Raw genomic sequence first — 14,080 nt, 5'->3', positions numbered from 1 at the left:
GAGGCCTAAAAATGCCAGTTCCAGGGTTTCAGCCTGGACCAGCAATGAGTAGGAATTTCTGACCTTTTTCTCATCAATTTTCCATTTCCCAGAGGAGACAGAGCCCTCCCTGCTCCATCCCCTTGTCCCAGTCCCATCGGGATTTTCCCAGGGCAGGGACATCAGCCCCAGCAGCACTGACAAGCAGAGCTCCGTGATTTTTATAACTGTCATTGGCCCCTAATTAGATGTTTGATGCCAAAGTAATGATCATAAAAGGCTCTTTATTTCAAACAAACCCATGTGAATAATTCTGTAAATATTTGTCTGGGCCAGCCTTGGGCTGAGTCCTGGGAAAGCTTTTTGGATGAGGCTCTTGGCTATTTCTTGTTGGCTTTTCTAGGAGCATATTTCAATTTTTTAGATGCTATCTTTGGGTTTGAGTCCTCCTGCACAGAGAATGGAAGACCTGAAATGACATCTCAGCTCTTAAATGCAGCAGATATTTCCAATGTCACCTTGTAATGAGTTTAATAGGGAATATCTGAAAGGAGGGAAGGGAAAGAACACGCAGCTGTGACCCAGATTTCCTAAAATCACCCCTTGGAACCCCGTTGTGGAAGCTGTGGCTTCCAGGCAAATGGAGCCAGTGTTTTATAGGAATATTGGTGAGGAAAGTTCCAGCAGCTCTTGGATTGGTAGTGAGGCATGGGTTTTGGGGTGGCTTTGCAACCTGGGAGGAGTTTTGATCCCCATGAAGGGGTTTGGATCCCTGTTTTGGAGGTTTTTATCCCCATGGAGGGTTTGTCTCCCATGGAGAATTTTGGATCCCTGTTTTGGGAGTTTGGATCCCGGTTTTGGAGGTTTTTATCCGCATGGAGAAGTTTGGATTCCGGTTTTGGGGGTTTGGATCCCCTGGAGGGATTTGGATCCCTGTTTTGGGGGTTTGTATCCCATGGAGAAGTCTGGATCCCAGTTTTGGGGGTTTGGATCCCATGGAGAAGTCTGGATCCCAGTTTTGGGGGTTTGGATCCCATGGAGAAGTTTGGATCCCTGTTTTGGGGGTTTGAATCCCTGTTTGGGGGTTTGTATCCCCATGCAGAGGTTTCTATCCCTATGGAGAGGTTCCTATCCCACGGCAGGTGGGATGGGGAGGGAGGAGCTGGCTAATTAGCTCAGTGATTGGGCTCCTGAGGGCTGTTTGTAATGCAGATGCCGCTCGGGGCGGTTAATGGGGTCGCCTTTCTCCCCTAATGACCGAGGAGCAGAGATCACAAATTTCTGTCAAAGCTGGGCAGGAGTTTCCCGGCGCTGCCCTAATCCCTCTGGATGGGCTCATTTGATGGGAACAAACCCTCTCCCTGAACCAAGGGGAGGAATCCCGGGATTTTAACGCAAAAAAACAAACAAACAAACAAAAAAAACCCCGAACAAACAAAACAAACAAACAAAACAAACAAACAAAAAAAAACCCACCCAAAATGTGCCATTTCTGAGCTCAGGCAGCAAGGAAATGCACCCGTGTTTTATTTATAATAAAGGAAAGGAATAGGAGCTGGATGTTGTGCTTGGATGAGCTTCTGCTGCATGCTTGGGATCACCAGATTCTATATTATCATAAAAACCTCCCCTGGCCTACAGTAAAATAACATTCCCTGGCGATGTTCACAAGGAAATCCATCCAAACACCTAATTGGGAGCAGGACCTGCTGGATAAATGCGGATTAGAAGTGAGAAAACCACTCGGAAGGAGGAATTGGAGTGGCGAATTTCTCCCTGCTCTCCAAGACATCCCTTGAGGGCATCTCAGCTCCTTGGGGGCTGAGCAGGGATGAAATTCAGTTAATTCTGGGCTTTTTTTCCTCCTGCTCTTCCCCTGAAAGCAGCACCTGTGTGGTGCAGTGTGGGTTATATAAACTCGGGATTTAATGCCCTGGAGAAAACTTTGGGAAACAAGCTTCAGAAACACTTCTCGTGAAGTCAGGCAGGTATTAATTTGAAATTTGCCTGCTGGCTGTATTTTTTGAGGAGAATCAGATATGAACTAAATGCACCGAGTTGGTTGGTTTAAGCATCTGCAGGAAATAATTGGTTTTACATTTCTGTCCCCGTGTCGAAATAGTGGAGTGTAGAGCGGGGCTGGAAATAATTCAAGGTTGGGCTTTATATTTTTTTTTTTTTTAATCAGCCAATGAAATATTTAAAAATGAAATTACTTCTGCCTGCTCCCATTAACTTTGCAGACAACTGAAAAACCTGCAGTGCATGAAAATGAATCCCTGTATTTTTGGGAGCATCCCAGCCGAGTTTACCTGGGCGTGGGGCAGTGCCCGCCGGGGGATTCGCTGCCTTTGAAGTGGTGATGTGATGTGCGAGGCTGAGCCTCAGCCGGGGTTTAGCGGGCTGGAAGTGATGCTAATTCTGCAGGTGCTTGTGTTAATGTGCTTAATTAAGCCCAGGGCTGGCCCATCCACTCAGCACGGCCCTGGGAAGGCTGGAGAAAGAGGTTTATTCTGGTTGTTTCCACCAAATTTGCCCGTTTTGGCTGCGTTTTCCAGATATCTTGGTTGAGAAAAAAACTGCTCCTCGCCCTTCTTGTGTCCTGTTTCCTCACAGGACGTCCTGATCCCATTTCTCCAGCATCTCCCACTTCCCCTGAGTGCTGCTGGAAGATGCTGAGAGGGAACAGAATCCTTTGTTGTGGTTTCTTCCTGGGCACAAAATTCCATTTAAAAGTGGCTTTATGATCCTTTTTGATGCCCCTGAAGTGTTGAGAGATGTATTTTGGGTTGTCCTACAAGGTGTGTGCTGGAGCATCCTGCTGCGCTTCCACCGGCTCAAGATGGGGGGAAAAACCCCCAAATTGTTGCTCACTCTGTTCCCAAAGTGCCCTGACACCCACGGAGGCTGCTGGCTGCATAGGAATCCCATAGGAATCCCATAGGAATCCCATAGGAATCCCATAGGAATCCCATAGGAATCCCATAGGCACGGGCTGGGATTTCCTGGGTGGAGGACACCACTGTGAGTGTGTGGGATGGCTCCAGCCTGCTGCAATAATTCCCACTCCAGTGACACCCTTGGGATGCAGGGAGACCATCACCCACATAAAACAACCCAGAGGGCTGCAGGGATTTGGTTTTACAGGGAAAATCCCAGTTTAGCTGCTGATTTTTGTTCCTTTTTGGGAGGTTTTGAGAGAGGCCATGAGGAGGAGGCTGCTGCTCACACTCTGACACGGCTCTTAGGCCAAGTCCCTTTTATTCCTTCCCCTTTCCCAGATGATCCTGCCAGCTTGGGATGCTTTCTTGCAGGAATAACTGTTCTGCACCCCATTAAAACTGGCTGCAAAGCTTCTCGTTGATTTTAATGTGCTGCAAGCCCTAATCAAGCCTTGCAGGGCTTTAAGTGGTTGATTATTACAAATTGCTTTGAAAATGCAGCTCCTGTCCCAGTGCCAGATTGTCTGGGAGCACTGGGACTCTTCAGAGCAAAGAGAAAAGGTTGAAATTTCCTTTTCCACCTTCAAGTGCACCTGTGTGAGAGCTGCAGGAGGCCCTGTGCTCAGGAATGAATCCCATGGCAGGGGAGAGAAACTGGAAAGGGAAGAATGAATTCCTAATATCCCATCTAACCCTGCCCTCGGTGGGTTCTAAGCCATCCCCCTTGTCCAAAGTCCTGGAAAATGCTCCACCTGCAGAGGAGGTGCCAAGGTTTCCCCAGGAAGCATGGCAGACTCCTTGGATGTGATTTACATCTCTTGGAAATCTCTTTTTCCATCTCCAGGTGCTCCCTGAGAGCTGAGGCAATCCAGGGACCTTGCAATGATGTTAAAATGGGATTTTATGAAAAAAAAAAACAAAAAACCAGAGCCTGGGGGTGAGTGGGACAAAATTTTCATCCCTTTAGGGCTGGTTTTAAGGAGCTGCTCCTAAACCCGTCTGTGGATGTGCTGAGGGTGTGAGTCTGGGGCTTTCACAGCTCCCAAAATTCCAGCCTCCGTTCACCCTCAGTGGTTCAGAGGGCAAAGCTCCTGCCAGGAACGAAACTGGGGCTGGAGCACTTCCCAAAATGTCACAGTGACCCAGAAATTCCTGCTCCATGTGGAGGGGGCAGCTTGGAAAGCTCTGCTGGATGGGGGCGGGATGGGAGGAGAGCAAGGACAGCCCCTGGAGCTGCTGATTCACCTCGTTCCTCTGATCCCACTGTCAGGATGAACTCCTAAAAAATCCTGGGCACGGAGCTGTCAGTGGTGTGGGTCAGAGGGTGGCTCAGGCTCTGCCCTGAAAGGTTTTGTGTTTCTTGCTCCATTGGATGGGGTTTTTCCCTCAAAAAGGAAGAATTTGTCCCCTAGACCTGCCTTGGGGGCATTTGGGGACAGCCAGGGAGGATCCCACTGATCCCTGCCGGGGTGTGGAGCTGCCCAGGAGCAGGGAAAGGGAAATGCTGTGACATTGACATTCTCGGGACAGGGAGACACAGTTCTGTCTCTCAGGAATTCTTGGAGAAGCACAGAGACAAGAAGAGAGAACAAGCTTTATCTCTGCTCCTCTGCTTTCCCCATGTAAGATGTGGTACAGAAATTGTTTACCTGAAGTAATTACTTAATTAGATTCTAGTAAAAGTTATTAAATTTCAATAACCAATCAAATCCAACTGTATCTCAGACTCTCAGCAGAGAGTCACAAGTTTATTAGTTAGATAGGTAAGAAGTAAATCTATATATAATATATTATGTATCTATTATAATATATATTTTATCTATATAATAAATATAAAATATATATTTATATATAAAATAATATAGGTTAGATAGGTAAGAAGTAAATATATATATAATATATTATATATCTATTATAATATATTTTTATATATAATAAATATATACATTCATACAAATATATATTTATATATAAAATAATATAGGTTAGATAGGTAAGAAGTAAATATATATTTAAAATGTATATATATTTATATATGTAATAAATATAAAAAATCTAAATATATATTTAGATATAAAACAATGTAACATATATTTAAATAGCTTTTTAAATAGCTATATTTAAATAGCTGTAATTACATATAATGTAATTACATTACATTATATGCTATAACCTTCTAATGTAGAACCAGACATCATCATTTCTTCCCAGATCTGGGGTTCACCACATTTTACTATAAAATGCTGTGCCTTGCACCCTCAGAGCTGCCCTTTTAGGGACCCCACCACCCCCTCTCCCTCTTCCCTGGGGGTTTTCATCGCTTTTTCCCCGGATTTGTGGTGGTGTGGGGGGAACGGCTCCTTGGAAGAGGAGAAATCCCCAGTGTGGCTGCTGGGCTGGGTCCAGGGGTGGGTTTGTCCTGCAGGGTCATGTCCTGGCTCCCAGGCTGGCATGGGACAGGGATTGTCCTGGAAAAGCTCATCCTCGTCCTCAGAGCCATCCCTTCACTGCTGGGTTCTCCCTCCCCCTTCCCAAGGGAGAATCCCAAACCCTCAGCTCTTAAAACAAGCAGGATTCTTGCAGCCCTTGAGCAGGGCTGGGATTTCCCCTCCAATCCTGGGCGTTCGCCTGATTTCTGGGCGTTGTGTCTGTATGTTTTGCATGGAATTTGCAGCAGATTGTTCCATGATATTCCATGAAGGATAACCTTGCTCTTTGCTCACTGTTAGCTGCTCACACCATGGCCTTGCTACAAACACAAATGATTGATTATTAAAAAAAAAAAAAAGCATTTCTGCTCAAAGGAACAGGGATTTTTTTGATTCTTTGAATTTCATGGAGGCTCTGAGCTGCTCCAGTGTCAGTTCTGGGTTTCTTTCTTTTCCTTTTGGGATTTTTGTAGGATCGTTCCAATCTGACTCTGCATAATGGTTTCCTTTGTTCCCAGTTGGGACTATTTGGGCTTTTTTTAAAGGAAAAATAAATAAATAACGGGATGTCATGAGTCATTGGTGAAGTATTCTGCAATCTGGAGCAGTGTGAATTGACACAGCTCTGTGGTAGCTCTTGGGAGGAGCAGATCAGTTCTGGCCCCTTCCATAGCTGCCTTTTATGTTTTAATTCCCTCTATTCTACCCCTTCCTAAGGAACAACCTTGAATATCTTCAGTCCTGCAGCTCGCATTCTTCAGTTCTTCTCCTTAAAATGCCTTTTCTCTTTGCCCAGATAAATAATTGTGTTTTACTGGGCTGCTGGGATGCTGAGGAATTTAAGAGGCTCTGTTAAGCTCATCCAAAGGATGCTGGAGCAACACCAGCTGGGGCCTGATATCCTTCTTTTAGGCTCTGTTTTATTTTAGCCTCTGCCACCCTGTTTTAGTCAGTTGTCCCAGGGCTGCAGCCAGGCCAGCTGCGGTGAAAAGTGTTTAGATAAAGAGTCAAAATTGTTGAAATCCCAGAAGCCTGAAAAGGAGACTCCCAGCTCCATTAAAAAAAGCATCACTAAGGGGAAGCAGCTTTCAGTCCTCACTTGCTTTTATTTCTTCTGGATCTGACACAGGAACTCTAGGAATAATAGAATATCCCTAAATTAGGATGTATTATATAAATACCTCTTGGTTTTAATTCCAAATCTAAGCCCAGATGTTCAAGGCAACCTCTGGGGAGTGAGAAACCCGGAGCCCAGGGAAAGGGCTCTGCCCTGCCCGGGCTGGACCCTGCAAAGGCAATAATTGAGTGTTTATTTAGGGCTAAAAATATCTTGGAAAAGGACTTGAAGGCTGGTAAAACTGGAAGGGGAAGGGTTTTTTTGGAGCAAAGTGGAGCACCAGTCCCTGTGCCATGGGGATTCTCTGCTTCTTCCTGGAGGGACCCCGACCTTGGATGGGTTTTGCAGGTTGGGATTGAAGCTTTGAGGTCACCAATGGCTGCTCTGACCCCTCATGGCTTGGGCTTCTGCTGGAAAACATTCCTTTCCCCTTAAAAATATGGAACAGCTTCTGTGGGAGGGTGGGGAGGTCCTGGCTCAGGTTGTCCAGAGAAATTGTGGATTCCCCGTCCCTGGCAGTGTCCAAGGCCAGGCTGGACAGCGCTTGGAGCGAGCTGGGACAGTGGGAGGTGTCCTGAAATTCTTTTCACTGCTCCTGAAATGGAAGATCCTTATTGGCTTTACTTGCTGGCAGATAAATTACAATTTTCTCATGTTGTTCATAGACAGCAAAAACCAAAGCTTTACTTAGAGCAAATCTGCATCCCTGGGATGCAAATCCCCAGCCTGGTGGGACTGCTGGGAAATGGTGAGGAAGTTGCAGAGGGCACCTGGAATGAGCTGGGAATGCTTTTTCATTCTTCACCTTACGGCCTCAAACCATTGCACACAAACCACAACGTGGTAAGAGCTGCCTCACAAAGCCCTGGAGGTTTTGGGATCTCCTTTGCCTGCTCCAAATCTGAATGTGGAAGAAAATTCTCCTGTTGCAGGCTGCCCACCCCTCCTGCAGACCCCCAGATGCCTCAGAAACAACAACAGGGCAGCTGTGAACAGTAAATTTGTGTCTCCGGATGAATTTTTTTCCACTTTGAAGGGAGGTGGAAGGCAAAAAGTTGAGGAAAGATTCCAGGAAATCCCCTGAGTTTTGTCACAGAAACCCAGACTGGTTTGGATTGGGAGGGACCTTCAAGCTCATCTCATTCTACCCCTGCCATGGGCAGGGAATTTTCCCTAGACCAGGCTGGGCAGAGCTCAGCTTTAGAATTCCCTGCAATCCAGACACTGTTTAAAAGCCTTTTAAAAAGTTTTTTTAAAGAAAAAACCTTTAAAAGGCTTTTCCTTTTGTCCAGTGCTGCCCAGTTCCCTGCACTGGGAGAACTGGGCCAGCACTGGGAATGTCTGTTCCCAGCACCGGTGATGCTCAGTGATGAGTTTAAACTCTGTGGGATCGGGATTTAATTAAAGACCTTGAAAGATGAGATTTGTTTTGAGGTCTGTTGCTTGCAATTTGTAATTTTTCAGGCCCTGGGAGCACGGATATGCACAAGGAACACAACAGTGACTTATGGCAGTGTTTTGGGGTTGTTCAAGGTGTTAAAAATGATTATTTCAGGCATAAACATGGCTTGGATTGATGACTTCTGGCTGAGGCTGGGATTTTCAGTGTGCTCTGCAGGAGCTGCAGCTCCCGTCCTGCACTGAATTTCCAGAGCAACATTTCCACTGGGTTGTTGGGGTTTTCTGTAGGGGTTTTTTGTTGTTGTTTTGTTTTGTTTGGGGTTGTTCAGTTTGGTTTGATGTTGTTTTGTTGTTTTTTTGTTTGGTTTTTTTTTTTTTTTTTTTTGAGGGGAGAATAATAGTTAATTCTTTTTCCTTATTTTCCCTTGGCCAGGGAAGATGGATTTAGGAGGGGAAAGCAAAAATTAGGATGGGGAAATGAAACTTTGGGTAATGATTGAGTGGAGAAAACATTTCCCTGACCTGCAGTGGCTGAAGCAGGGCTGGTTGTGCTGAGCTCTGTGACTGACAGGTGTAATGGATTGAAATAAAATCCTTGTTTGTTATTGCACATATCCTGAAGGATCAGCAGGGTTTAAGGCATCTTTTCCTCTAAAAATTTGTCTTAAAGAACAGTCAGAGGAAGGAGAGTTGGGAATGAGGTTTGCCCCCAGGCACAGGGGGGTTTGGTGGGCTCAGATATTCACTGGTGAGTGTTAATAATGGCTTAAATTCTGATTTCCTTTGGAGTTCTGGGGGGTTTTTGGACCCTGGCTGAGTCCAAGAGGGTGGTTTGGCCGTGGTGGTGGTGGCAGGTGGATGTCCAGCCCAAAGCCAGGGTTTTATTTCAAAGAATCCTGCTTGGTTTGCTCTAATATTGAAGTGGGAGAAAGAATAAAATTTCTGTTGGCCACTGCTGGGTGAGGGTGGAGTTACAAACTTCACACCAGCAGCCTCTGATGCAGGTTTTAAAGGGTGTTGAAAGAATTAGGAGTCAGGTGATCACAGAAATATGGTGACTAACTGTGGTGATGGAGGAATTGGGGATTTAATTCCTCTTTTTGCCACTGTTGGTTCATCCTCAAGTCATTCACGGAATGGACTGGTGAAGGTGCCATGGGCAGGGACACCTTCCCTCACCTTCCCTGCTCCAAGCCCTGTCCAGCCTGGCCTTGGATACTCCCAGGGATGGGACAATCCCTTTGTTCCACATTTCCCTGGACATGAAGAAAAAGCCAAACTTCTGGCACTAATTTTTATCTCCCTGTCCCTTCCTCCAGTGCTCTGCCCTGTTGTTTCCTCTCTGGGCATTGCAGAGCACATTTAAGCCCTGCCACCTCTGCTGAGTTAAAATGAGAAGTCAAACTCCTTTTCAGTTTTATTCCAGGGCTTTGCAGGTTTTTGGTGCAGCCTCTGGCCTGATTTAGGTCTCATTTGGGGCGTTTGGGGTTTGTCTCTCTGTGTGCTGGGCACGCTGAGCCGGCAGGGACCGAGCTGCTCCCTCTGGGGAGCCCTGTGCACCTCGAGCAGAGAATGCTCCTGTGTGTGATGCTGCACAGGGATGTTATTCATCACCCAGAGAGTTAAAAGGAAGCTTTCATAAAGCACCAGCTCCTTCAGCTCTCTCAGATGGAGGCCAAGCCCAGAGCACAGCTGTGAGAGATCCCCTGGAACTGGCTCAGTCAGGTCTCTGTCCTCCTGTGCACGGTGCCCTCTCAGCTCCTACACGAGCTTGATTTGGATTGCAAAGCCAGGCTGAGCTTGGATTTGGCTGCAAAACCCCGAGGAAATAACTGAACTGCCTGGCTGGGCAGGAATGAGAGCTGCTCCTGTGTGCAGCTCGTCTTTGTGGGCAGAGCTGGGCTTCTCCTGCTGCTGAGATCCTGCTCAGTGACCAGGGTGCTGTGGGGCTTTGGTTCTTCAGCTGCTCTCTGATTTCCAGCAGAGCTGGGACACTGGTAGAATGCAAGCATCTCTGAGCTCCTCAGAGAGAGAGATGAATGCAGGGCTTGAATTAAAGCCTTTAGAGAAATTAAGGTATATTAAGCCACGTAGACATGAAGTAGAAGTGTAGGTTGAAGTTTTAAGTAAGTGGAAGTGTAAGTTATAGTTTTAAGTAAGTAAAAATACATTTTAAGTGCCTTAAGAAACTGCATTAGCTAGTAGAGGCCCCAAGGCCTGGTTTAAAGTTCAGTAACTTACCTCCAGGCATAACAAAAATGAACAGAGGTGCTTCCCTCCCCTGCCTGGTTTCCAGTTGCTCTGGGCAGCACCAGATTGGTTTTCTGCTTGAATATCTCACTCTGACCTAATTCATCATGGTCTGGGGGGCACAGAGGGTGTTCTGGGGAGTGGGGATGAGCTGCAGTATTTGGAGGCAGTGCAGGTGCTTGGATCATCCTTTAGAGACACAGAATGCCCCACCAGGGCACTGGGGATGGGTTGGGGTGGCTCAGAGGAGCTGGTGGCTCCTGGAGAGGGTCCAGCCCCCCTGAAGCTCCACCAGTTCCCACTGCAGAGGCACTTTTGTCCCCAGAGATGAATCCATGCTGAGGGTGTATCGCTCTGCAGATGCTCCTGTTCCTGCAGGCACCTCTGGCTGGCTGATGTGCACACAGAGCTCCAACCTCCCACACCTGGCATGGGGACCTAGCTGATGTCAGGAGTCTGGAATTCACATCCCTTCCCCCTTTTCCCCCCCCTCTCCACCCTAAATAAAAGTTGGAGGCAGCTTAGGAGCTGGCTGCTCTGCAGTTCTTGGAGCACAGGGACGTGGCTGGAAGCAGGGATGGAGATTTATTGCATTTTGGTTGCTCGGACACAGCTTGGGCTGTAGATGTGCAGATATTTTGCGTGGACTAAAACGTGGTTGAAGGCAGGGGGAAGATCCAAGTGGCAAGGACAGCTTAGACAAACGTGTCATCCATGCAGTGCCTGATGAGGATGAGGGATGAGGAAATATTGCAGCTGTTTGCTGCTCAGGCCAGGCTCCCTCTGCTCCTTTGTTATCTGTACCGTTCCCTTGGCTTTGCCATGTGTTAGTAATCTCTCATTGAGAGCCCAATTTTTTAGGATTGTGGAACATTTTAAGAGCTGCCTAACAATGGACATCCATTTTTCTGTGCAAACATTGGGCTGAGCTTCTTGATAACCAAAATCTCTGATATTATAAAAGCTCTGTTCGTGTTCGCTCTTCCAGCTGCTGTTGGTGCTGATGGACAGGATGCAGCCAGGTGGGATGGGGTAGAGAATGAGAAAAAGTGTTAAAAAAATATATAATTGTGGATTGAGATAAAGATAATTTAATAGGTAAAGCAAGAGAATCAGAAAAAAATGTTAAAAAATAATTGTGGGTTGAAATAAAGATAATTTAATAGGTAAAACAAGAGAATTGTAAAAAGTGGGGGGGAAAATAATTTTAGGTTGAGATAAAGGTGGTTTAATAGGTAAAGCAAGGAATTCTTCCCCCCATGGGCATGCAAAGCAGGGCTTTATGACAGGTGATGATTTTTTGGGGAACACAAACACCACCACTTCAAGTGTACCCCTCTTTTTCCCACTTCCCACCACACTGGGCATGATTCCATAGGGCATGGAATATCCCTTGTGTCAGTGGCCCCTCCCAGCTCCTTGTGCACCCCTAGGCTGAGGAAAGGGGAGCAGAAAATCCTCTGAGTCTGTGCAAGCCCTCCCCAGCAGTGATGAAAACATCCCGGTGTTTTCAGCCCTGTGTTCAGCCCAGATCCCAAATGCAGCCCCATATCAGCTGCTGGGGGGAGATTTAACCCTCCCCCAGCCAAAACCAGCACAGCCCAGTTTGCTTTGGGCGCTGCTGGGCTGGTTCATGATTCTGACACCTTTTGGCTCCAACTACTGAGTGAAAATTCAGAATAATTTCATTTAAAGGTTTAAAGTCAGGTCTGGCTGTTCCCCTTCTGGAGCCTCCACCTCTGCTGAACAGATTAGGAAGTGAATGAGATGCAGATTAGGAAGTGAATGAAATGCAGATTAGGAAGTGAATGAGATGCAGATTAGGAAGTGAATGAGATGCATCACTTGCATGGCCTAATTGATGTCCCAGAGCACTGAACGTGTGGAGGTGAAGCTGCTCTGCCTGTGCTGGTGTGGGATGTCAGGCAAGGTCTCTTCATTAATTAGAGCCTCAGGAAAGGAGCCTTTTGCTGACTGCCTTTAGTCAAAAATTCAGATTTTCCCCATTTTCTGTGAAGCATACGTGGATTTTTGGCCATCCAGCTGCAGGTTTGGGTGCAGGAATTTTGCTGAATATCATGGAATACCTGGGGGATGATGTGGTGGGAATTGCCTGGACTCGAGCTGCCTGAGGATGGCTTGTGCAGCATCTTTGCCTCCTCACCTCACTTCATATCCCAAAACATTCCCTGGAGGTTTTCCTGTCATCCCAGGCACCCTGGTTTATTTATTTATTTATGATTATTTATTATTTTGCACCGTCTCTCTCCCTCAGTGAAGCTTGCTTAGATGCTTGTTTCCAAATAACTTTTTGCCTCAACTGAAGAATGGGAAGGTTTGTATTGGTGTGGTGGGAAATTCCTGATTTTACACCTTTCCCTCAGATCAGGAATTTCCTGCCTAGTGCTTATCTCCAGGATGTCATGAGAGATGGATGCTGGCTGAAGACATCCAGGAAAACCCAGCTCCTGGGACAAGCAGGGCAGTGCATTCTGCCCCGTGCCCTGGTGCAGAGAGCTGATGTGCTGCTGCTCTCTGCCCTGAACCTTTGACCATGTCCTGCTCTGAAGCTGCCATTAACCTTGGACTGAAAGCACATTTCAGCTGGGTTTAAGGTTCTGATGGTTGATTTGTGTGTTGCAAGCCTGATTTGGAGCCCAGCAGTGCTGCTCCTGTTCTCTCCTAATTCTTCTCTCTCCTTTTCTCTTTGCAGCTGAACCTGCAGACCTCTTGAAGGTGTTAGATTTTCATAATTTACCTGATGGTATCACAAAAACCACGGGGTTTTGCACAAGCAGAAGATCTTCAAAAGAAGCAGATGTTGCTTACAGAGTAACAAAAGATGCTCAGCTCAGTGCCCCGACAAAGCAGCTGTATCCTGGTGAGTACAGCTCTTTATTTGTCCCATGGAAATGTCTGATTCCTTCCTTTCCCCAGTGTGCTTGCAGTGGTTCTGCTGTTTCAGGGGGCTGCCATCAAAAAATATCCTTTTATCCCTGTGTTTGCACGAGGTGGTGGCTGTCACTGCAGAGGAGGTGGCCAGTGCCAACTCTGCTCCCTCCCAGAATGGAAAATTCCTCCTCTCTCATTCTCAGAGGGTGGCACCCAGCTGGGGGCAGAGGCAGAGGAGCCCAGGCTGGGTTTTGTTCTGTGCCTGGGGAGTGCCAAGCACAGTGGGGTCTGGTTCTGTCTCTCCTAACACAAATAATCACCAGACAGAAATAACAGGCTGGCCCACAGGAACAGATTTCCTGAGAAAAGTTGTTTGAAGGGATGGGATGGGAGGCTCATCAGAGGAAGGCACAAAGCCCTTGAAGAGCACTGCCCATTTTATTGCTGCCTGAGCTGAATTTTTCAGGCCAAGGCCATTATCACTACGTGTTTGTAAGAAGAAGACATGGACCCAAACTCCTCCCTTGCACCACCAGAATTCTTCCTTCCCAAGCCACCCAGGTGTCCCTGTTTCACCTGGGGGAAGGCTGGGATGGGGCATGGAAGGGCTGGAATGAGAAAAGTGCCTTTGCTGAGGCAGGCTTGGCAGGATAGGAAGGAAGCTGCTTGTGCCGGTGTGGGAGGCACACACGTCCTCCCTCAGGGCTTGGGAGGGGATGAATGGATTGGCTAAATCAGAGCTAATGGGCTGTGCCACCATCAATGCTTCTTAATTAACCCAGGCAGCCCTCAGCCCCAGCCTGGCAGAGGCATAAATGAAGACTTTGAGGCTGGGCTGAGGATGTGCTTCCAACCCTCCCCTCCTGTGCTTCCCTTGTTGTTGAGGTTATTTCCAACCTTCATCATTATCCTGCTGTGACAATAATTGTATTTAATCCACGGTGAGCAGGAGCACAGGCTGTGTCTCACCTAGAAACTGAGCCTGATGTGAGGACACCTGAGAGCAGCATGTGACAGGCTGGACATCATGGCATGGGCAGCCCTTAGCAAAGGAGCTACTCAGTCTGGCC

At 47.0% G+C, this 14,080-nt stretch overlaps 1 protein-coding gene across 2 annotated transcripts in view; it reads left to right on the top strand.

Annotated features, from left to right (window-relative positions):
* The window catches only part of COL5A1 (collagen type V alpha 1 chain), a 137,250-nt gene that overhangs the window by 19,325 nt on the left and 103,845 nt on the right, over nt 1–14,080 (top strand). For both annotated transcript variants that reach the window (XM_068211093.1, XM_068211092.1), the window contains exon 2: nt 12,832–12,999. In XM_068211093.1, the coding sequence (XP_068067194.1) occupies nt 12,832–12,999 (168 nt within the window). The remainder of the gene's footprint in view (nt 1–12,831; nt 13,000–14,080) is intronic.

This window comes from Anomalospiza imberbis, chromosome 21 (genome assembly GCF_031753505.1).
Source record: "Anomalospiza imberbis isolate Cuckoo-Finch-1a 21T00152 chromosome 21, ASM3175350v1, whole genome shotgun sequence".
Classification (NCBI taxonomy): domain Eukaryota; kingdom Metazoa; phylum Chordata; class Aves; order Passeriformes; family Viduidae; genus Anomalospiza; species Anomalospiza imberbis.
The sequence above is the reverse complement of the archived record's forward strand: the minus strand, read 5'-3'. Positions and strand labels throughout refer to the sequence as shown.